The following is a 23,998-nucleotide window of genomic DNA, read 5'->3' on the forward strand; positions in this document are numbered from 1 at the left end:
TATTAAATATTAAGAGGTCAAGATCTAGAAAGAGATCATGAAGCTGCTATGGGGTTTGCTCTTTCTTTTTAAACTACGTCAGGACCTGGGGACACTTCTGTTAAGACAGATTTTTTTTTGTTTCACCACAGTATTCAAAAATCAGTGTTGTTTTTGTTTGTTTGTTTGTTTTGGTTTTGTTTTTTGATTTTTTTTTTTAAATCTGTCATGCTTTAACCCCAGATTAAACACCACACAGCCTCTTCCTCACTCCTCTCCTGGAGGGGAGCTGCACCAAAAATGGGCTCAGATAAGAGCAGTTTAATAACTGAAATAAATTCAGCAATAGTAGTTAAAAACACACATCTGATTTAATGAGACAACAAATAAAATAAAGTTAATTGAGGCTAATGAGTGAGAGGTTTACACAGGTGGCCTCAAGGCTTGTCCCTGGAAGGAATCCCATGGCAGGGGGCTGGAACAAGGTGATCAGCAGTGTCCAGCCCAAATAATTCTGTGATTCTGGGACCTGCAGGGAGTCTGAAACTCCTTCCTTTTTCACAACTGCCCTCCTGGGCACAGCCCTCAGAATCTGCTCTCTTTGGAGAGTGCTGCCAGATAAGCGCTTCTAAAATTAAATGTCTCGGTTGGCCAAGCAGACAAATCCACCCAAAATCCCACCACTTATCCTGAAACTCCCGGTATAATCTGATCCCTGATGCCTGGCGTCCCGTGGTGCTGCACAGGCAGGGACAGCTGGGTGCTGACACACAGTGGGATTTTTGTGGGGTTTTTTTTGGGGTGGTTTTTCCCTTCCTGAGCCTTCCCTGAAGGTGGAGGAAAGCCTGGAGTGTGCGTGGGGATTTCTCAGGGATGGGATCCTTTGGAGACCCAAAAAGGTAATCCTGGAATCCCAGACTGTTCTGGGTTGGATGGCAGCCTAAAATCCATCCTGCTGCATCCCCTGCTATAGCAGGGACACCTTCCACTATCCCAGATTGCTCCAAGCCTCTGGATTTGGGCATTCCAGGGATCCAGGGGCAACCACAACTGCCTGCCCACCCTCCCAGAAAAGCAGAAAAGAGTTACAGAAGGATTAATTTCCAGTGTCCTATCCCAGAAGGGCTTTTTGGCCTGGTTAGTTTCCCAGAGGAGGGGACTGTGTTGGAACTGAGACAAGATTTTTTTTGTGTATTTTAATACAAAATAAATTTTGTGTTTTCTGTCCGTGCTTCCTTGGCATTGTTAATGCACTGTGAACCAGAGCAACAAAGATATTCTAGATTAAAGAGGCGATGAGTACCTGTAAAGTGGCTGAAAACTCACAGTTTGGTTAATTTTGCAAGTTTTGTGGTGACCTGATATGGCACTGGGGGGGTGACTGCAAACAGCTGGAAATGATTTGTGCTGTGAGTGCCCGAGGAGACAGCCACAGGGATAAATCACCCATCTCTGTGGCATGCAAACCCAGCCTGTGCACGATTCCTGCAGCACAGCTGGCATCCCAGGGTCTCCAGGAGTGTCCTTCTGGTCACTCTGTGTGCCAGGGGGTGGCTGGACACTGGTGACACACTGAGGGGTGGGCACTGTGTCTAACCTCTCCCTCTCTGACTCCTTCACAGCCCTGCTGAACTGTGAGCCTCTGCACTGACTGGAGCTGAAAATAATTACCTTTCATGTGAGGTAGGTTAAAAAAAAATAATTAAAAGTACAATAAAAGCTGCAGTGTGTCCTTCCTGGGGGAAGCAGACAGTGGCACTTGCTGCCTGATCATCAGTTCTGCTTCAGGAATCACCACAAACTCATCTCCAAATGGAGGGGAAAAGATGATAAACAGCAGTTTAACCCTTCCATGTGGAATACTGGGCACTTCCAGCCCATCTTGGAGACTGCAAAGAACAGGACAACAGGGACCAAACAGCCTCAGGGTGGGCACAGCAGGAATTTCCCCATGGAAAGGGGGCTCAGGGATTGGAACTGCCCAGGAAGGGTTGGATCCCCATCCCTGGAGGTGTCCCAGAAATTCCTGAGTGCTCTGGGCTGGGGACAATGTGGGGATTGGGAAAAACTGGGACCTGATGGGGCTGGGAGGGATTTTTCAACCTCAGTGATCCTGGGATTCTGTTGACTTCCCATTTGCCCCACAGGTGGTTGATTTGAAGGCTTTGTGGCCACAGAAAGTTCAAGGATGAAGCTTTTTCTGGTTGATTTCAACATGAACCAGGCAAAAGTACAACAGCAATTCGTAAAAGGAGTCACAAGATGCCCTTGACAGGATTGCTGCATGCAAGTCTCCACTCAGAATTTCTCTCAAATCCCAGTAGTTCAGAGCTGCTGATTTTGTCATCATTCTTCACCAGAATGAGCATCTAATTTCTTTTCAGGTACCAAGTATATTTGTGTATGCTTTATCCTCATAAAAAAGCAACATTTTAAACAAATATTGAATTGTTGTTGTTTTCAGCAAGAGTGCAGGGGTGAAGAAAGACTTTTATTGTTGCTCTTGACTTCACCAATATTCAGTTAATTTCTGATTAGTGATTTACTATCAGTACCCCCAGCATTGTTATATAGGGAGAAAGTCAGGATATTTTCACTGATTTATTCTGTTTTAACCTACACTGGCAGTTTGGTGTTAGAAATCCTCTCTCCATTTATTTAGGAGCCAAGAGTGTTGAGGCATTGAACAGTGGCATTAGTGCCCTCACAGTGTTTAGAAAAAAAGTGTGTGGTGCTTCTGTCCCTTCCCATGGCTGCTTAAATTTTTAAATTTAGCCATTTTTCCATTCTGGTGTGATTTCTCTAACTTTAGCATCATGCATTGCTGCTGGTGCTTCTCAGAAAATTTGGGGGTTGTCTTCAAGTGGTTTTTGCTTAATCCCACGTTCCCTCATCTCATTTTTCAATCTGGGATTGTCACATAAGTATCTTTACTCCTCCTTAAATTGGATGGAAGCCGCTCAACTGAGGACAAGCTGCTGGGGGATTTCTCAGATGAGCAGATACCCTCTGCACCCCCGAAGGAGAAATGAATTAGGATGGCAAATCCTGTTTAATGACTGCAGTGCTGAAGCCCCAATCCTTCTCTAATATCTGGAATGCAACAGGCAGGAGCTGATAATCAGCAAAGGGAAGCTTCACTGGTGGTGCCATCAGGACAGGACTGGGTGTCTGATGCCTGCAGATGGGTGTGTGCCTGATTTTTAAGGATTTTGGAACTTTGGAGTAAAGGGCAACCCCCTGTAATCACAGTGATGTGTGAGGGCTTTGGTGTCTCAATCTGAAACTCAGACTATGATTCTGTGGGCATTTCACAGCTCTGGCCTGGCCTGGAGCTTCCCAGTGCCAGAGGGCAGGGCTGGGTGGGATTTGGGGCAGGAATTGTTCCCTGTAGGGTGGGCAGGGCTGGGTGGGATTTGGGGCAGGAATTGTTCCCTGTAGGGTGGGCAGGGCTGGGTGGGATTTGGGGCAGGAATTGTTCCCTGTAGGGTGGGCAGGGCTGGGTGGGATTTGGGGCAGGAATTGTTCCCTGTAGGGTGGGCAGGGCTGGGTGGGATTTGGGGCAGGAATTGTTCCCTGGCACAGGGTGGGCAGGGCTGGGTGGGATTTGGGGCAGGAATTGTTCCCGGGCACAGGGTGGGCAGGGCTGGGTGGGATTTGGGGCAGGAATTGTTCCCTGTAGGGTGGGCAGGGCTGGGTGGGATTTGGGGCAGGAATTGTTCCCTGGAGGGTGGGCAGGGCTGGGTGGATTTGGGGCAGGAATTGTTCCCTGGCTCAGGGTGGGCAGGGCTGGGTGGGATTTTGGGCAGGAATTGTTCCCTGTAGGGTGGGCAGGGCTGGGTGGGATTTGGGGCAGGAATTGTTCCCTGGCTCAGGTGCCCAGATTTGCTGTGGCTGCCCCTGGATCCCTGGCAGTGCCCAAAGCCAGGCTGGACACTGGGGACAGTGGAAGGAGTTTTAAGATCCCTCCTAACCCAAACTGCTCAGTAATTTTAGAATTCAAAGCCCCAAAAGATTTGATCCAGAAAGCTGCATTAGTGCTGAAACAAAGGAAACTGCTTTCAAATGCTAGGCTCCAAAATTTGCAATGTCTTGCTTCCACATCAGTTGAGATATTTAACACACATATGTTTATCTCATCTATGGAAAATACAGATGACATAAGATGTTATAAGACTCCAGAATACATTAAATTCTTTTTGTGGCCAGAGGGAGAAATTCCAGAATTGCTTTTAAACGTTATTCTCACCTGCCTTTAAGGTTGGGGTTAAGTACAGTGAGAAGTGACCCTCGGTGTGATTTTAGAGCCCATCTGATCCTATTCCTTTCTCCCCCTTGGCAAGCAGCTCTCAGCCGGGCACAATTTCCTCAGACCAAGGGATCATTGCCATGGGAAATGTCTGGGAGGTGTGGGGGACACAGGAAGGGAGTGTTGGTGGGGATGGGGCTGGGATGGAGCTGGGATGGAGCAGGGATGGAGCTGGGATGGGGCAGGGATTGAACAGGGATGGATCAGGGATGGATCAAAGGTGGAGCAGGGATGTATCAGGGATGGATGTGGGATGGAACAGGGATGGATTGGGGATTGATCAGAGATGGAGCAGGGATGGGAATGGAGATGGAGCTGGGATGGTCAGGGATGGATCAGGGCTGAAGCTGGGATGGAATAAGGATGGAACACGGATGGATGAGGGATGCAGCAGCAATGGATCAGGGATGGGAGCAGGGATGGATCAGAGGTGGGGCAGGGCTGGAACAGAGATGGAGCTGGGATGTATCAGGGGTGGAGCTGGTATGGATCAGGTGTGGAACTGGGATGGATCAGAGGTGGAGCAGGGATGTATCAGGGATGGATGTGGGATGGAACAGGGATGTATCGGGGTGGATCAGGGATGGAGCAGGGATGGGAGCTGGGGTGGAGCAGGGATGGAGCAGGGATGGAGCTGGGATGGAGCTGGGGATGGTGCTGGGATGGATCAGGAGTGGAACTGGGATGGATCAGGGATGGGAACAGGGATGCGATCAGTGGTGGAACAGGGATTGAACAGGGATGGATCAGGGCGGGAGCTGGGATGGGAACAGGGATGGAGCAGGGATGGGAATAGGGATGGAACAGGGACAGATCAGGGATACAGCAGGGATGGATTAGAGGTGGAGCAGGGATGGTTCAGGGATGCAGCAGGGATGGGATCAGGGATGTATCGGGTGGATCAGGGATGGAACAGGGATTGATCAGAGATGGAACAGGGATGGGAACAGGGATGGAACAGGGATGTATCAGGAATGGTTCAGAGAGGGATCAGGGATGGAGCTGGGATGGAACAGGGATGGATCAGGGATGGGGCTGGGATGGGGCAGGGGTGGATCAGGGATGGAACAGGGACGAGAGCTGGGATGGAACAAGGATGGATCAGGGATGTATCAGGGGTGGAACAGGGATGGAGCAGGGATTGAACAGGGATGAAACAGGGATGGATCAGAGATACAACAGGGATGAAATAGGGATACAGCAGGGATGGATCAGAGGTGGAGTGGGGATGGAATAGGGATGGATCAGGAATGGAGCAGGGATGTATCAGGAATGGAACAAGGATTGAACAGGGATGGATCAGGGCTGGAGCTGGGATGGAATAAGGATGGAACACGGATGGATCAGGGATGGAACAGGGATGGTTCAGGGTTGTGCAGCAGGGATGGAACACGGATGGATCAGAGATGGAACAGGGATGTATCAGGGTTGTATCAGAGGTGGATCAGGGATACAGCAGGGATGTATCAGGGATGGACGGGGTGGATCAGGATGTATCAGGGATGCAGCAGGGATGTATCAGGGATGTATCAGGGATGGACGGGGTGGATCAGGGATGGATCAGGGGTGTATCAGGGATGTATCAGGGATGGACGGGGTGGATCAGGGATGTATCAGGGTTGTATCAGGGATGGATGGGGTGGATCAGGATGTATCAGGGATGTATCAGGGATGGACGGGGTGGATCAGGATGCAGCAGCCCCGCCCGCAGCCGCCGCCCCGCTCCGTCCCGCCCCCGCAGCTCGGCGCTGATGCTCCGGCCGTGCCGGGGCTCCTCGCCTCCCCATGGACCGCAAGGCTGCCCTGCGGCTCCTGCTGCTGCTCGCCTGCGCCGGGCTCGGCCGCTCCGAGGAGAAAAGCCCCGGGAACAGGTCGGTACCGGGAGCGGAGCGGGGTGAGCGCAGGATTCAAACACTCACATGCCAGGACGCCTCTGTGCTTTCCTTTCCAGGTTTGAAAACACCCCGGGCTAGTGCAGAAATTAATTATTTTGAGGCAGGCGGTGCGTTAGGGCTGTGACTTTGATGCAGTTTTGTGCACGTTGTTTAAAATCGGGTGTTTTCTGTTTTAAAATCCACCCTCTGTTTTCATTGCGTTTTAATGACTCCCACACCGACTTTCCCTGGTCCCTGGGAAAAGGGAGTTAAAAATAGTGTAGAAACAAGGGTGTGAAAACTACTCCAGGAAACACAGGCACGAAAATACTCTGCTTGCCGTTGAATATTTGAAGCGTGAATTCAATATTGCTAGTGAGTATTAAACTTAGAAAATTGCTGGGGATTTGGGTTTATTATTAGTGGTGCTGTTTCACCCTCTAATGAAACACAAACAGAGCCCAGATCGTAGCAGGGGGAAGAGGGGACTTTGTAGAGCCAGGCATTAGGAAAGTGAAAACAACCAGAGCTGTGTGAGTTGAATGATGCCCAGAGTCTCCAAAAACACACAGAGCAAACATGCTGATGAAGGTCGCAGCTGTCAGCAAAATCTGTGCATTTGAGGCAAGAAGGACATGTGGTGATTTGCTTAAGCTTGTATTAAGTGATCTGGTAGCCAGTTACTGATAAATACTACAATATGTTTTCATTAAATAGCTTACTTGCTGCTCTCCTCTGCCAGTTCTCAGATTTTTTACTGCTCTTCTTAGTATAATTCCATTTTTTTCCCCTCCCAATCAGACCAAAATCTGACAGAGAGCAAGCAGTGCAGCATTAGCATTACCTGAGCTTTATTGCAATAATTATTAACAGATGAAGTCATGATCTTGGTGCCAGTGAATCACTGGAGAATTTTGCCTCACTGGGTGTGGGATTGTGCCTGCACAGTGCTAATTTTCTGTGAGCTCAGTTTCTCTTTTTGAATTAAAATTGGAAGCTTGAGTATCACCTTGTTCTGATCCAGACCTTGTTGAACATCCATTAAATTAAAAACCAACCCCAGCAATCACTGCTTTGTAAAATATTTGTGGAAATCTGTCTCCCTGTGTCAAGTCACACATTAAAAAACCAGAAGAGCTGTGGGGTTTGTAGATATTTCTTATTGATAGAACTTACATAGAGGCATTTAAAAGCCAGTGATGTTTTTCATCAGGATGTTTCCTAGAAGGAACCAGCTCTTTCCCTGAATCTGGTCTCTCCAAACTTACACATTTATAGCATTAATATCATCACTGAAATTCCTTATGTTGGGTGTCCCTAGGACTACAAGCAGTGCATTGCCCCCAGGTGCTTCTCACCTTCCAAAATTTCAATTTCAGAACATGTTATTTTCCAGTTGGACATCTCATGAATTAAACCAGCTCAGCAGCCAGTGAGGAATTCTGCAGCTGGAGATGATCGTTCTTGGGGAGATGAGACTCAAGCAGTGGAGATACAGAAATACAGAAATGTTTGTGTAGATGTGGAGTGCATTTCCCCATCTGGAGCAGTTTTCAGAGCAGGGATATGAGGAACACAAGTGTGGACATGGCAGGAAAAGTGCTGTGGCCTCCACACTCTGCCCCTGCTGAGTGCCAGGATTATTCCTGTGGGTATTTGGGTGGAGGAAATGCTTTTCACATGGAAGTCCTCAAGAGCTGGAATATTTACCAACTTTTGCAGACAAACAAGCCAGACTCAGTTATCTTATGTAGATGGATAATGTCATCTGATAAGAGGAAATTTACACGTCTTTATACTTATAATCCTATTTAATTGGGTTTTACATAGAGATTAGTCATTCCAGTGCTTTGTATTAGGGCTAATCCAATTTCATGTGGGTCCCTAACATGCTTGGTGTGGCAAATTCAACATACAACATGCCTGGGTGCATCTGGGAGAGCTGTTTACCAAGAGGTGAGGGAAAATCAGGCTCATCCAAACACACACCACTTCAAATGAATTTGAAATTTCAGGCTAAGAGAGGCTGATAAAAGGTTCTCTAACTCAATGTGCTAGAAATTATTTGCTGTGGAGAATTCTAGTGCTGCCTATTTTCTCTTACACATGTAATTACCATTTTTATGATCAAAAGGGAATACATGATTTTTTTTGGCATGTAGCTGTTTTCTCTTTATTCACTTTTGTTTCCACGGGACAACAGGGTGCTGTGGATTCCCCAGCTCTCCATTTTTGGGTGGAAAAGCTGCTGTTTTGGCAGCAGGGTGGCCATCCAGCCACAATTTCTGTCGTGGATCACACCCTGGTGACACCTCAGGGTGCCAGAGCAGGTGGCAGAGCTGGCAACATCAACACCCACTGTGCCACAGGGTGGTGGATTTCCCTTCCTGATGCCTTCTGCAGGGGGCAGAGCACTGCTAATTAACACAGTAATTAGCAGGAGGGCCTGGGTGTGTTTGTGGGGGCTCCCAGGTCACTTTTTGCTCTGCATTCCTCATGAAAACATGAATATTTCACCAGCTGTGCACATTCATCTCTGTTGAGCCTCTTCGTGCTGAAAGCAGAGATCTGACATCTCTTCCAGAGTGGCTGGTGGAGGAGCCAGGATCTGTTTTTCTTAATGGGCAATCAGAAAAACAGAATTAACCTTTCCTCTTCCATAAGACAGCATGGAAACCTGTCAGGGAATGGGATGAATTGCAGAATTTTACACCATCTTTCAGCCCCACAATGTTTCAGGGTTATCCAAGCTGGCTATGAGTGCTTAATTATGCATATATCAGATAGTGTTTAATTATGCATGTGGAGAAGAGCTCAAAGTACAACTAAGCATAACTAGATATATGTATATAGCTGCAACTAAGTGTAACTAAAGTCAGAGTAACTAAATAATGTACATTCCTGTCTTTTTGGCGTGCCCTGGTTTTTTAGCTGTCATCCTGAAGAAAAATGGCCCCCCCAAATTTTGCCTTTTTCAGCCTGAGGGCACAGTCTGCCATGAAAATAGATTGGATGAGGTTAAAAAAAAAGCTGCATCAAATTTTGAGACCTGTATTCCTAACTGTGAAACAGAGAGGGTTTTGTTTCAGCAAGAAAACAAGATGGTAAGGAATGGGGCAGAAGAAGAGGATGGAAGTGTATTTCCATGTGAGGCAGGTCTGGAGGGCACCAGGATGTGCAGGGTCTGTGGGTTAGTGCTCAGGGAGAGTGGGAATTCTGGTGGAAGTCTTGGGAAGGAGGCAGAGGCCATCAGAGGAGCAAATCAATCCACTAGAAGGGGAGGCAGGTCCCAAGGAAGCTGCTGCAATGTGCCTTGTGCTGTTGGAACCCAAAAACCAGGATTTTTGAGCTTTCTGTGCTTTCTGGCACTGATTCCCTGCTTGGAGAAGCTTCCAAATTTGAGTGATGGAGTTAAAATCATGGATGTGTAGTTAGAATAGAAGTGTGTTATTTCACATGGTGAAGGGTTTGGAATTTTGGGTTTTTATAATACAGTAATAGCTATGGGACCAGATGGAGGAATTTGAGTGGTGTCTTTTTCTATCTTCTTCCTTTTTCTTCATGATTTCAGGCAGGAGTTTTTAGTTGTGCACTCAGTGCTGCACTGTGGGTCACAGGGGTTTGGTTATTGGGTCAAAAGTATAAATAATATAAATAATATAAATAATATAGGTGTTAATTCTCTATTGCACTGTTTAGCTTTAAAAGATCTTGCAACCACCTGGATTCAGCTGCATTTTGCTCACTTTTAGCTGAAAATGCTGCAGAACTCTCTGTACTTTAGATAAGATTTAATAAACAACCAAGCCCCAACACAAGAAAATTCTTCTCCTTCATGTTTTTAATCTGAGTGAAGGCAGAAGAAAATGAAGACAAGGCACTAATTAAATGGTGCAGTTGCCACATTTACATTTTGTCACTGTGGTAAGGACATGAAAGTGCCTGTCAGGGCTGGCCCAGCTGAGTGAGCTCTGAAAATGTGACATTTTTAGCCAGGCCACAGCAGCTTTGGGATAATTTGGGATAATTTGGGATAACAGCCCTGTTCCTGTGGCCCTCACCAGCCAAGTCCTGAGTTACCTTTGGAAAGTTTTGTTTTTTGGAGTGAAGCAGCAACAGGAGCTTTCCCCACCAAACTTGCTGCAGACTTTGAATTCAGATGCTGCACAATAAATATTTTTCTCCTCTCTCCTAGTTCACATGAATTTTCAGATCAAAATTCTCTCCAGACAAATGGTAAGGCTTTTGGTGTGCTCAGTCCCTGGTGCTGGTTCTGTGAGTGTGGCTGTAGATTTCATTCCCAGATCTTGCTTCTCCTGGCATTGGACACTCTTCTGTCACACATTATTTTAAAGAATAACCCTCTTTAAAAATCCCCTTTAAAGGATTTAGCTCTTAAGATAATAATTTACTATCCATCCTAGATGGATCCTGGATGTGGAAGGAAAAAGCCTTCACCTTTTTTTTTAACCAAATGAAAACATAGTTAAATGTATTTTCTGCAATTCAAATATTTTCCAAGGCACAATCAGAATTCTGACACAGACATTTTGTGCAGAGATAATTATCATTTGCACAAGAACGTGCAGGATTTTATGAATGTGTGTTTTTATGAATGTGTGTTTTTATGAATGTATGTTTTTACAAATGTGTTTATAAGTGGATGTTTGCAATATGCTAGCAATGAAATAACACTCCTCCTTCTGCAGGTCAGCGTTACCATGGTCATGTGAAGCCAAAGTTTAATGTCAATCAGGTGTCAATTGCACAGGTAATGTCTGGGGGACTGGGTCTGTGAAATTCTTCAGCTTAGATTTACCTTACTTTAAATTTGTTTCACTTTGTTTACAAGAAAAAGCCAACAAAACCATCTAAAACTGTTGTGATACAGCCCTGCCTCACTGCTTGTACAAATATTCTCTGCTTTTCTGAGGGCTGAGGTGACACCTCAGGTGCTGCTGCTGGTGCTGGCTGGCCATGGGTTTGGCCACAGGATATTTCTGGAAGGACAGAATCCTCATATTCATATTCTGTACAGTGGGATTTGACTGCTGTGACCAGTTTTGTTCTCGTATCAGCTGGTGCTGAAGGAAGAGCTGAAGCAAAACTTCAGATTTTTTAGTGGGATTTTTTTTTTTTCCCCTGAGGCCAGGCTGTAGGTCTTGTCAAAAACTGACATAAAAGTGTTCTTTACCAGAAGCAACTTACCAAAAGTGAGGCACTCCAATGTTGGTAATAAGTTGAATAAATCTCTTTCATATGGACTTCTGAGGAGACAGCCTTGTCATTTTTGTAAATACACTCATGGCCACCCAGCACATTTCCTGACCATGATCTTGCCTTCCTTTCAGCTTGTTGCTGTCAGGGCTTGCTAATTTTAATCCCAAGACATCCTTGTGCCAGATGTGAGGTCCAGTATCAAATGGGATCTTTCAGGGTCTGAGCTGAGGGTTATGGTCTGCTAATCTAAGCAGCACACACAAAAATCTCTCTTTAAGCCAAGACAAAACCTTGGGGCTTAACTGGTGTCCCTTCTGGACCCTGAGTCCTTCCCAGTGGGCTGAAGCAATTTTTAGAGGTCTAAGAGACTCCTGGAGAGTCTTCAGCTGAGGCTGGATGCTATGTGAAGTGTGGCTGTGGTGGTGAGAAAAAATTAGGATTTTAGCTAAAAGATACATTCACTAGAATTAATTGAACCAGATAGATAAATAGGCCTTGCTGGAAATAATTAAGAGTTAGTAGTTAGTTAAAAGAACCTGGACTTTGGACAGTTATCCTGAATTTAAATGGCTAATTGCTTGTCATCTCTATGTTTGCTCAGCTGGGTTTGCAATAAGAAAAGGAGAAACTGAAAAGTGGATCTAAAGAAACACAAGCAATTGTGAATCTTTTACATCTCAAAAAGTCATGAAGGGAGGAAATTGGAGTTGTCCCAGAGATAATTTGTGTTTGAAAGTTCTATGGGAGTGTTTGAAAGTTCAGGGTGAGGAAGACTCACCTTACTTCCTCTTTTCATGACCCCTCCCCATAAAAAAAGACCACAGACCCAACTGAGAAAACAAACTAGGGATGCTTAATAGCCAATCAAGCTAATTACCATAGGGGAATGGGAGGTCTGGTGTTATGAATATGTAATCATTTAAAACTTTTGTAAATAAATAGACTCTGGAATTGCTTGTGACTTTGCAGTGTATTTTAGGGGGTTGTCCCACACTGAACGAAGCATTCACTTCCTAAATTTAAATTGTTAGAGAGGATTTTGGATATCTATATTAGATAAACACACGTGTTGGTATTACTAATTTATAATTTATTTATTTATTGATTATTGATTATTAATTATTTGTTATTTACTAAATCAGTGGGAAGGGGCAGCCTGGCGGCCGTTCCCCCACGGCCCCTCCAGCCCCCTGAACGTCACCATCAACGGCACCCCCTGCATCCTGTTCTGGGCCAAGAGGATCTGGATCAGGCTGCAGAACCACACCCAGCTGGACCTGACAGAGAGGACATTTGGAGCCCACGCCACCGTGGATGTCGGGGACTCGAACTGCAGCGAGGACAGCGCCGTGTAAGGGGAAATTCTGCCCTGCTGCTGGGGCCACAAATAACCAGATAATCACTGTGGATGCCTTGGGGTTGTGCCTTTAAATTCTTCAGATCCTGAGCTGGTTTAGTGTATAACTCTAAATTCCATACAGAGTGTTAGTTACTGTCTGCACATTTTGGTCACACAAAACATTTCCTCTGTGCCTGTGGTCCAAGCACACCCTGCACCCTCAAAAATATAAATAAAAGTGAGTTGGGGGGGAGCAAACTGGGGGTAAATTACTTCATTACCTGAAGCTGTAATTGGACAATTAACCCCTGATATGGAAATAATCAAACTTATAATTGTGTGAAAAAACTCATGACCATCTTGGATGTAGCCTCTGGGAGGTATTGACTGTAACTATGGAAGTTGGAGAGGGGATTCTGTGCTGAATATGGGGCTTAGGTGCTGCCTGTGAATAATTATCCATTAGTGCCTTTTTGGGGCTGCCTAAAATCAAAATCCAGAGTTAAGAGAATAAGAGGAATTATATTTATTGAAGGGCCCTCAGGTACATTTAGCCCATCCAGGGTTACACCCAAACTGGACCATGGGTCACAGGTTTGCACACCTTGATAAATTTGGTCCATTTATATATCAGGGGTAAATCTCCCAATTTCAGCTTCAGGTAATGAAGATGTTTACTCCCAGTTTGCTGCCCCCAACTCACTTTTGTTCCCATCTCTGGGGGCAGTGAGGTGTCCTTGATTCCAGCCTGGAGAGGAATTGTTGTGTCTGCCCAAACTGGGAAAGCAGCAGCCAGCACTGAATATGGAGTTTGGAGTCATACACTAAAGAACTGCAGGGTTCTAAATGCATTAAAAATATAACCCTGAAATCCTAAGGCATCACCAGCAGTGCTGCACAAGGGTGCAGGTCTGTTTTTGGGTGGTCACCCCAAATCCCAGCCTGTGACCCTTGTGACCCCACCCTGTCATTAATTTCTTCAGTATCAGCAGCATTCAGCAATTTTGCTCAGTGTTTCTCGCCCTGAGTGAGAGGCATTCAGCAAATTTTTCCTTTTTATGTTTCTCACACTGAGTGGGAGCCAAACACGACCCCCACTGCACCCAAAATCCTCCAGAGCCTTGGCTGTTCTGGGAAGGCAGGTGGTATTTTTTAATTTCCTTTGCCACATGCCTGATTGCTTCCCATGCAGTGTCTCATGGCTCACACCAGATTCCATTCTGGGAGGCCTAAAAATGAGGAGGTAGATTCCTAAACATCAGCACTGATTCTACCCCATAAAGGAAGTTTAAATCTGTAGTGACACACACAGCAATAAAAGTGACATGACCAAACCCAGCAATTTAATTTAGCTCCTTGTTTTGGTTTAGTTTAGGTTTGTTAATTGTGATATATTTAATTTGTTAATTGTAATATATGTGATTTTTGTTGTGAGATAGGATTAGGAGTAAAAATAAGATAAGTTTAAAATTTAAAAGGGTAAAAAGAAGAATTTTATTAATAATACAGAGAAAATAAGAAATTTAGAATAAGATTTTTAGACTTTTAAAAAAAAAATTTGAGGTATTTTAAAATAATCATATATATAGGTATTGTAGTAGTTTTTTATTTAAATAATTTTTTTTAGTTTATTTCAGGGAGAGGAACACTCCTATGCAGCATTTCCCTGTACATCTAAATATATCTTCACTGAAAAGGAGGTGTTATCTCTTTCTGATTGTACAGCACAAGGTGCACAGACATTTTTGGTTAGGTTACCAGAAAGCTAAAATTGAAATTGAAAAAGAACCCAGCATCACAATATTCAACCAGGCAGTTTGAATATTACATCATCAGCATGTGAAAAAATCCAGCACTCTTTAGAAAGGCAGTGGTAGAGAATGGAATAAACTTATGTTAAAAATCAAAAAGTAATTTTTGTTGTTGGTTTTGTTTCTTTCTTTCTTTCTTTGGTTTTTGTTTTTATTTTCTCAACTATTCTTCAGCTTTAATTTTGGAGGCCTTTCAGAACCTGCATGCTTTCACTGTGTGTTGTTTTTATCTTCCTTGAACAATTAGAATCCCCATGCTGGTTTTAGGAGGCACAATATTACTTTTAAGTGAGAAGTATATATTCAGCTTAATCATGCACTGCATTAATTGTCCTGGTAGTGTCTTTCACTTTATTTTCACTTTATTTTCACTTTATTTTCACTTTATTTTCACTTTATTTTCACTTTATTTTCACTTTATTTTCACTTTATTTTCACTTTATTTTCACTTTATTTTCACTTTATTTTCACTTTATTTTCACTTTATTTTCACTTTATTTTCACTTTATTTTCACTTTATTTTCACTTTATTTTCACTTTATTTTCACTTTATTTATTTTCACTTTATTTATTTTCACTTTGTCCAGGTGCCCAAGGGTGCTGCAGGTGAGCACTGCCTCACAGCCAGGGCATCTGTGGGGCTGTAAAGAAGGAATGTGGAAATCTCAACACTTACCTTGTTTCCTTCCATGCTCTGATATTTAAAATGATGAGGACAAGGTGTCCATTTACATTTTTTGGTGACAGCAGAGGTGATGCTTGACTGAGACGTCATGGCTTGACATCCCCTGAGCCTAATTATCAGCTAAAGTGGGATTGAGCTTTGTGGAAGTTAAATGTGAATTTCTGCTCTTTCTGGATAGTCTGGCCATCATTCCAATTGACAGGTGAATGAATATATTTCGCTGGAGGAAGATTTAATCCTTTCAGTTTTTTTTTCCCACTGACTTTAAGGGTAGACTGAGCAAAAAAATCCGTGTATAATTGAGTGTAATCTTTTTGTGCTGCTTTTTTCTCTGAAGGTTTCTGATTTTTTTTTCCCCTAGCCTGATGTAACTTGCTTTTTGACCTAGGCTTTCCCTGAAGTTTGGTGACATTGGCAATCTAAAGGGACTTGTTATCAGGTAAGTTCACACAATAAAAACCTTACCAGGTAATAACATGTTAACATACATTGTTATGGAGCTGCTTGGGAATGGAGGAGAATTTATTTAAGCAAAAATAATGTGAGAGAAGCTTGTACAACTGAAACACCTCCATTCAGCAAGTCTGTCTGTCCCCTGCCTTGATTCATTGAGGAATTTTTTTCTTCTGCATTGGCTTTTCTACTCGTGGAAAATTTTGGGTCATCTCTTTTGTGTGGGATCTTCCCATGTCTGAGATTTTAGCTAAACCTTGCTAATCCACTCCAGACTGGGCATCAGGCTGTGACCTAATTTATGTTTGGTGGTAGAACAGAGCAGCATTTCTTGGTGAGTGACTTTGGATACACAGGGTGGGCGTGCACCGCCAGTGTTGCATTAAAAATTTCCCCAGAAACTGGGCAAAATCCCCTCATATTCTTCTTGCTTTGTGGGAGAAGCCAAACTCCTTCAGCTGCCACAGTGAACAACCTCAAACCATGGAATCCCAGGGTGTTTGGGGTTGGCAGGGATGCCTGGAGGTGTTCTGGTCCAGGCAGGGATGTCTGGAGATGCTCTGGTCCATCTCCCTGCCCAGACAGGGACACAGGAAGGTGGCCAGCTGTGCTGGGATGGCTCCAGGCAGGGACACTCTCTGGGTAGCTGTTCCAGGGCTCTGCCACCCTCTGTGGAAAGCCATCCCTCCCTTTCCATGCTCCCTGGAAGGAGCAGGAGCTCACTCTGATATAAACTGAACGGAACGTTCCGCCGCGCCAGCGAGCCTCACCGATTTCAGTGCATGCATTTAACAACTCCTTTCCTCACTCCTCTCTCTTCCAACATTCCCAGGCTCCTGCTAACCACCAGCTACTACCAGCTGTCTGTGCAGAGCTGGTTCAGCTTGCAGAGGCTGCAGCTGCTGTACAACCACTCGGTGCAGGCGACGTTCACGGCCCCGGGGATCCGCGCGCCCGCCACCTCCTCCTTCCACTGCCAGCACCTCAGCAGCCTGCACAGACACGATGCTCTGCTGGTGCCCAGCTCTGAAAACGACCTCTCCCACCTCTGGGAGGTCACCTTCATCGACTTCCAGGTGATGCTGTGGATTTCAGCTGTGGATGGGTTCGGTTTGGCTCTTCCGTGCTGAATTTTTCGTCATCCGTGCTCAGTTTACACTTACCTGTGATGCTTTTGGGGCTACCTAAAAACAGAGGCCAGACAGCATTAAGATATTAAAAATCAATTATCTTTATTGAAGCTCCCAAGGGCTACACCCAAACTGGACCATGGGTCACAGGTTTTCACACTTTTATAAATTTGGGGCGTTTGCAGATTGGGGTTAATCTCCCAATTACAGCCTCAGGTAATGAAATAATTTCCCCCAAATGCTTTCCCCCCAACTCACTTTTGTTTCCATCTCTGGGGCAGTGAGGTGTCCTTGATTCCAGCCTGCAGAGGAATTCCCAAAATGGGAAAGCAGCAGCCAGCACTGAATATGGAGTTTGGAGTTATACACTAAAGAACTGCAGAGTTATAAATGCATTAGAAATATAACAGCCAAAATCCTATTCTGTGGAGCACAAAGTAGAAGCTAAGACTTTTCCTGCCCTAATTAATGGCTGTTTTTTGTAGTCTTTCTGCCTGTGTTCCCTCTAGTGGCGAGTGAATCTAATTTCCTGTCCTTACCGTTCTGAGCTGAGCTCTCACCAGTGACAGCTCCACACACCCAGGCACGGGGTTCATCTCACTTCACTTTTGATACCCAGGAATTCAACCCTGTGCCCTGATTATTGTCACCCCAGCCTGCCTCTAAATCCATTGGATAATTCCCCTGACCCATCTTAAGTCCTTATTTTAGGATGAGATTAATAATCTTCTGAAAGTGCCAATTCTTCTGCGTTTGGCAGGACTAGTGTCTTGCATTTAGATTCTTGAATCAGAGGAGCTGTAAAAGGAATGGAAAAACCTGATCCCCTTTTGTCACAGTGAGAAAAGTGTTTGTGGACAGATTTAGTGGGGCAGACAGTCAATTCCCTGTGTGCCAGAGTGCCAAAATCCATATTGGAATGAAGCCAGGAGTAAAACTTGGTGTTTTCTATAGCTGGGTGCAGCTTGCTGTAGTTTAGGTTTGCTGCCACACAGCCCCCATGTGGAACTGGTGACAAAAATCCTGCCCTGGGGCAGGCTCCTGAGAATATTTCCTGGTTTGCCATGAGGAAATTCCTGCAGTCTGAAGCAGAGACTCTGGAGATGCACAGGTAACAGGAGAGGTTTCAGGATTGCAATTAAAAATTGCTGGGCCACCGAGAGTGAGCGTGGAAGGTTCTGTTTGAAACTCAGCCTCAAATCCTTTGGGCTGCAGAGTGGAGGGGATTAGAATAGCTGGCAGTTTCAGGAGACTGACCTGGATAATCTCTGGGCATTAGCTAGACACAAATTTGCAGCGTGCAGGTGTTAAATCAGAAATTCCTGCTGCCATCAGGAGCAAGTTGAACACCAGTACTTTGTTTAACCTGATCCCTCCTGTTCTCTCTGCAGATCCAGGGTTTTAACGTCCAGGAAGGACATTTTGCCTACGCCAGAGACTGTGCATCCTTCTTCTCCCCAGCAATCCTGATGGGGTTGGTGATGTCCCTGGTGCTGCTGCTGGTCCTGGCCTATGCCCTGCACATGCTCATCCACCTGAAATCCCTGGACAGGCACTACGAGTGCAAAGCTTCCCCTGCCTATTTTGCACAGATGAAGGACAGTGACATGGGGGATGAGAAGGAGCCACTGAGGAGCAGTGGAAGTGAGTCCTATGAACTCAGGAACCAGCAGTTTGGTAAAATCTATATTTAGCAGCACCTATTTATCTCAGTGGAACGAGGTGTTTTCTCCTGCTGGCACTGTTGTAACATAGTCTGTGCAGGTTTTTTTACCAGGTGATGAAAGGAAAAGTAGGAAACAGATTGTTTAGCCAGTTATAATCATCTCAATGATGCCTTGGGAAAGAAGGTGAGAAAAAAAATTTCTCCATTGTGAGTAAGATGTTCATGTTGTGGGGCAGAATCCTGTAGCAAAAAAAATCAAAATGCATAGCTCTGCATCCAAGTCTTGAAGAGAGAATCTGTAATGGACACTTTGAAATTAAATAAAGGTTTTAAAAAAACCCAAAAAAACCAAACTCTGCTTATTCTTTCAGAAGGCAAGATTTTCCCTCATTTTACATTTGCTCTGTGTCCTGACAAAACAGCATCAGCTTCCTCCTCAGAATGGGTTTTTCTCATATTTCCCAAGCCACAACCCCTCCTTTTTGCCCCCATAAACTCCTTTTGCTGCTCTAGAATCCTCAGGGTGTGTTTTTATCCATGTGGAACAGTGGCTGCAGGACATCCTGGTGCTTTTCCTTCGGGTTTACCCTGAGATCTGGTGGGAAAACACCAGACATCTGCTGACAAAGGCTTACCCTCAGCTCCCAGCTCAGCCCTGTGCCAGGAGAGGGATTATCAGCATTATATCCTGTAATTCCAGGTTAGTTTCTTCCCTACCAAATCCCATCAGAATCTCTCAGGGCTTCTACCTGAATGGAGATGGAAAAGAATTATATGGACAATGAGCTGGAAGCTGCCAGCAGTGAAAAGTGTGCTGTGATATGATTTTCATTGCCATCCCACTCATCTTTTCTTGTGTTAGAGACAAATTTGGGAGCTCAAATCAGCCATAATTTGGCTGAGATTTCTAGCAAATGAGAACACAGCAATGTTCTTAGCACTGTTGTTCTTTCATGTTATCAATAATGGAGACCCCAGCATGGCAGAAAATCAATCAGAACCAGATTTGTGAGCAAAAGCCTTTTAAAATTTTAGATTACAGAGTAATTCAGTTGTTTGTAGCCTCTGCAGTGGTCTTTAAACTCTTTGAGAGATGTCCACATTTATTTATTAGTACAGGTGACCAGATGTGGTGACTAAGAGATTAATTTGTCTAGAAAAGCATTCCAGAGGAAAAAAAAAAAATATTTTTGACACACAACCAAGTATAATAGACAGGAGATGTTCCTCGTGCTCTGGAGAGCTGGGCTGTCCTGCCTGGGGCTGAGGAAATAAAAACCTGTCTCTCCAATTTTCTGTGGAAATCCTCACCTGTCTGAGCTATGCTTCCCAAACAAAAAAACCACCAAAACTAAACCAAAACAAACCAAAAAAACCCCCAAAACCCAACAAAACAAAAAAACCCACCCCAAAAAACCCAAGAAAAAAATAATTTCTTCCAGTTCATAATTTTTTTCTAAACCATGGCATGACTGGGATGTGCTGGGGAGAGGAGTACAAATTGAAATTATCTCTGCTGTGACTTTCTGTGTTGCAGGAAGGTAATTTTCCTCTGCCAGGTAGCTCCTGTGTCATCACAACTCTACTGAAATGACAGAAGGATTTAGAAAGGATAAATGCACTAATTGAATTAGACAGGAAATAAATTGTTCATCACAGGGCTGGAAGGGTGAGCCATACATTTGTAAAGAGTTAATGATGCATTGGTGGAAAATGCACCAGAGGGAAAAAAAAAATCATCTTAATTGCAGTTTCTCTCTCTTGGTGCCATGTATAAAAGCGAGAACCCATGGCTGAAAAACACAAAAATGTGTATTCTTATATTCCCAGTAAGCTGTGAGCCAAACAATCCTTATCAAATGCACATTTTGGAACAGGAAAATTAAATTTAAAATGATTTGTGTGCTGCAGAAATAACATGCAGTGGCACTAACAGACTGATTTATAAAATACAAGCAAATTTTTTTCCACAAGCATAATTTCATTTCTGCATGAGAGCACCTCAGGCTTCCCCACGTGTGTGTGTTCACTCAAACAAAAACCTTTACAAAAACCAAAAATATTTTCAAAAATGTTTCACATTCAGGGCCCCATCCACTCCCACTCAGAGCTAAAAGGAAGATTCTCATTTCCTTTAGCTCAAACAGGATAAATTTCACAGACTCTCATAATGCTGAATTGAGCAAATTAATTCATTTGTTCCTCATACATTTCATCTGCAGTAGTTAAAATGTTTATAATTGCCCCTCACCCCAATATTTCACAATTTTACATCAGCATGAAACTAAATTTTCAGGCAGCACGTTAAGCACTGTTGTTTGAACTGAAATGATTTAGTTTTGGATTGGTATTAATTAAAAATGCAGAAGGAATGATCAATGTCACAGTAAAGGCAGGGAGACAAACCTGTGGCTGGCAAGCAACACTGAGTTCCAGGCAGCCAGAAAAACCAGATTTATTTCTTTCCTTCAGATTTTTTAAATGGTTCTGATTCTTACCACAGCAGCTTTGGTATTTCTCTTTTTCTTTTAAACCAAGGGTTTCCCAAAATCTGGGTGCAACCTCTCATTTCAGAAACTTTTCCTAGGAGCTCATTTTCTGTTCTTCACCTTTATTAAACACCTCCTGAGGGGTTCTCCATCTCCAGTAAACCTTTTTTTTCACTGGTGTGTGATGGGTTTGAAATCTGATTTAATGGTTTCTGGGTCAGCCCTTAATTTTTTTTCTGTAACAATACAGCAAATCAAGCCAAAATTTGATTTTATAGGGCAAAACCTGTATGAAATCAGAAGAAATCTTGTAAATATATATATTTTCACCTTTTTTCCTTCGAGCTGATGACTTGTCATAAATCAGAAATTGTTTCTCCCGAGCCAGAAGTGTAAATTTACTCACAACTCACATTATGTTTGAAGCCTAACAAAGAGTTTCAGTTCCTGCACATTTTGCAGCTACCTCTGGGTGAGTTTTTTGGTTCTGGTACATCAGCTTGGCTGCCTAAATGCCTGAATTATTTATTATTATTACTTATTATTATTCATTATTTATAATTTATTATTATTATTATTATTATTATTATTATTATTATTATTATTATTATTATTATTATTATCTGGTTATTGCAAATAATTTCCTGGCCTGTTTGTGGTAAGGGCTGCTGCTTGGGAATAGGATGGAATATTCACTTGGGGTAGAAGCTGGAACAACAATTTTTGTTTGGCCCTTACCCCACTGAGCTGCCTCTCAAGTTTCCTGGAGCCAGTGTACAGCTTTTCTGCCATTTCTGTGTCTGCACTGGAAATAATTCACTATCAGTCTCCTCTTATTAAAAAAAAAATCAAAACATCCTAAACCTAAAAAAAAAACCCACAAAAACCAAAAAAACCCAAACCAAATAAAAAAAAAAACCCAAACAAACAAACAAACAAACAAATGAAACAAAAGAAAACAAAACAACAAAAAAAAACCCCAAAACCAAAACAAACCCAAACCAAAAATGAAATAAACAACAAAAAAAACAACATAAAGAAAAACAAAAAACCAAAAACAAACCCCCCGAAACAACCCCCAAAAAAGACCACAAAAATCCCCTAAAAACAAAAAAACCCCACAAAACAAAAAAAACCACCTCCCCTTCCCAAACAAAAAAACCCAAAAAAAACCCCCCAAAAAACCAAAAAAACAAAACCCCAAAAAAACCCCTAAACCACACACACACAAAAAAAATCTGAGTTTTCCAGCTCTGGTCACAATTTCCCATTTCTCTTCAAGCTAAACCTGGTTCTTTCCAGTGAAAAGGAATTTGCAGCAGTTTGTCTTATCAACAATGAGCAGGTTTTTCACTCCCAGCTGCAGTTTTCTGTCACAAAACATCAATCAGGGCTCTTCAAGAGACTGAAAATCTCTGTTCCAGTTGTACCCAGAACTGCACAGATGTGAAGCCTGAGAGAAAGGGAAAGTTCTACCTTCACCTCCTGAAAAACCCCACACTCAACCACTCTGCAAGCACAGCCTGGAGTGTGGGATGTGACAAATCCTGCCCCTAACCAGCAAAATGGGTTTGGTGGAAATCCTTAAACCTGTTCCCAAGTAAGCATATCCTCTTATTAATTTATTAATTATTATTAATGTTGTTTCTTTTCAGATTTGTTTCAGCTGGCTCGAGGTGACTTGGCTCCTTGTACAACACAGGAAAGAATCTTAAATCCCTTTTTTTATTATATATTTTGTACATTTTGATTCCTTTTTTCCCTCTGGTGCCACCTGGGAATTTTTAAGGGTTGAAAAGGTTTGCATAAATACGGTTACAGTAAAACTCATGATCTGAAAAATTGGGATTGTTACCCCCAGGATATGCAGCCCCTGGAATTTTGCAAAATTCTGCAGGGAAAACCAAAAAGGTGCAGAATTACACATATAATCATGCTGTGGTGTTGGGGAGATTAATGGGTCACCAGCAGAGGGAAAATGATAGTGTAAACCCCTCCAAAGGCAGATTCTTCATGTCATTAACGTGATCAGGAAATCTTAATTTCTCCTGAAAATCTGCTTAGTGAATTACATAAATCCCTGGCAGCAATTTGTGTGGAAGTAGCTGCAGCATCATTCTCCAGTAGTGCCTGAATATGTTTGGTTCTGTTCTTCTGGCTAGGAAGACATTTCAAGGCCATCTTTAATATTTTCTTTTTGTTCTGTAGATTTTATGGGGAGCTCTCACTTTGTGTGCAAAATTTGCAGGATCCAGGCTTGACTCTGGGACCTCACTAATTTTTCTTTTATCCTTCCAGACTCTGAAGTGAATAAATGGTTGCAATTATTAGAGTTGGGTTGGGGTTTGTTTAAAAAACCTGAGTAATGTCTGAATTATTCTGAATTAGTAAAATTAGTAAAATCTCATTGCTTCCAGGACACACTGGGAGGAATGGCTGGGAATTGTGAAGGAGATGAGGGTAATAATTGAAAGATGAATTATGGAGAATGAAACCCCCCATAAGCAGAACATACCCAGCCTTATGGAGAAGCTTTTCCTGGTTGTGATTGACTCCTTGGTCTGCTGAATCAGGTCCCCAGCTGATCTGCAAACCATTTTAGATACTGGTGAGACCCTTCCCTCTGCTGGTTTGCCTGTGCCCTTGTGTTAAACCAGGTGTGGCAGTGATCCTGATCCCTGTGGGATATCTCCTGTTAATGGCCAGCTGTTAAACCAGCTGGGGCAGTGTTCTTTATCTCTCCACAGCCCATCCTCCCTCCAGGAGATCTCTCCTGTCCATGGCCACTGAGTCCCAGGGCATGGCTGATAAAATTCCATCATCCCATGGGGAGATGCTCCAGCCAGGGGAGGAGCCAAGCATTTCCTACCCTGATCAAATCTGAGATTTGGAACATCAGAGCAGCCTTTCCCACTGGATCCCAGAGGAAAACCAGACCCTTCCACATCATCCCTGGAGCTTTGGAGGAAACTGCACCTTGTACAGGAGCACTGCTCCAGCTGAGCCACATCTGTCACTGCAGGAGGATGCAGCCACCATGGGA

General features: G+C 43.7%; 1 protein-coding gene across 1 annotated transcript; it reads left to right on the forward strand.

Moving 5' to 3' along the window:
• The first annotated feature begins 6,014 nt into the window (after positions 1-6,014).
• LOC117011184 (V-type proton ATPase subunit S1-like protein) lies at positions 6,015-18,779 on the forward strand. Its single transcript, XM_033086496.1, has 7 exons — positions 6,015-6,159; positions 10,358-10,398; positions 10,872-10,933; positions 12,525-12,733; positions 15,606-15,656; positions 16,503-16,746; positions 18,192-18,779. The coding sequence occupies exons 1-7, from the start codon at positions 6,074-6,076 to the stop codon at positions 18,492-18,494; spliced, it is 996 nt and encodes a 331-aa protein (XP_032942387.1). The 5' UTR covers positions 6,015-6,073; the 3' UTR covers positions 18,495-18,779.
• The last annotated feature ends 5,219 nt before the right edge of the window (positions 18,780-23,998 follow it).

Source organism: Catharus ustulatus (genome assembly GCF_009819885.2).
Source record: "Catharus ustulatus isolate bCatUst1 chromosome Z unlocalized genomic scaffold, bCatUst1.pri.v2 scaffold_26_arrow_ctg1, whole genome shotgun sequence".
Classification (NCBI taxonomy): Eukaryota; Metazoa; Chordata; class Aves; order Passeriformes; family Turdidae; genus Catharus; species Catharus ustulatus.

What these genes read in the sequence shown, in the direction of transcription:
- LOC117011184 (XM_033086496.1), top strand. Translation starts at nt 6,074, where the DNA reads ATGGACCGCAAGGCTGCCCTGCGGCTCCTGCTGCTGCTCGCCTGCGCC. An exon ending in ATCAGGTGTCAATTGCACAG is followed by an intron (nt 10,934 to 12,524) that starts GTAATGTCTGGG and finishes TTACTAAATCAG; the next exon opens with TGGGAAGGGGCAGCCTGGCG. An exon ending in TCACCTTCATCGACTTCCAG is followed by an intron (nt 16,747 to 18,191) that starts GTGATGCTGTGG and finishes TTCTCTCTGCAG; the next exon opens with ATCCAGGGTTTTAACGTCCA.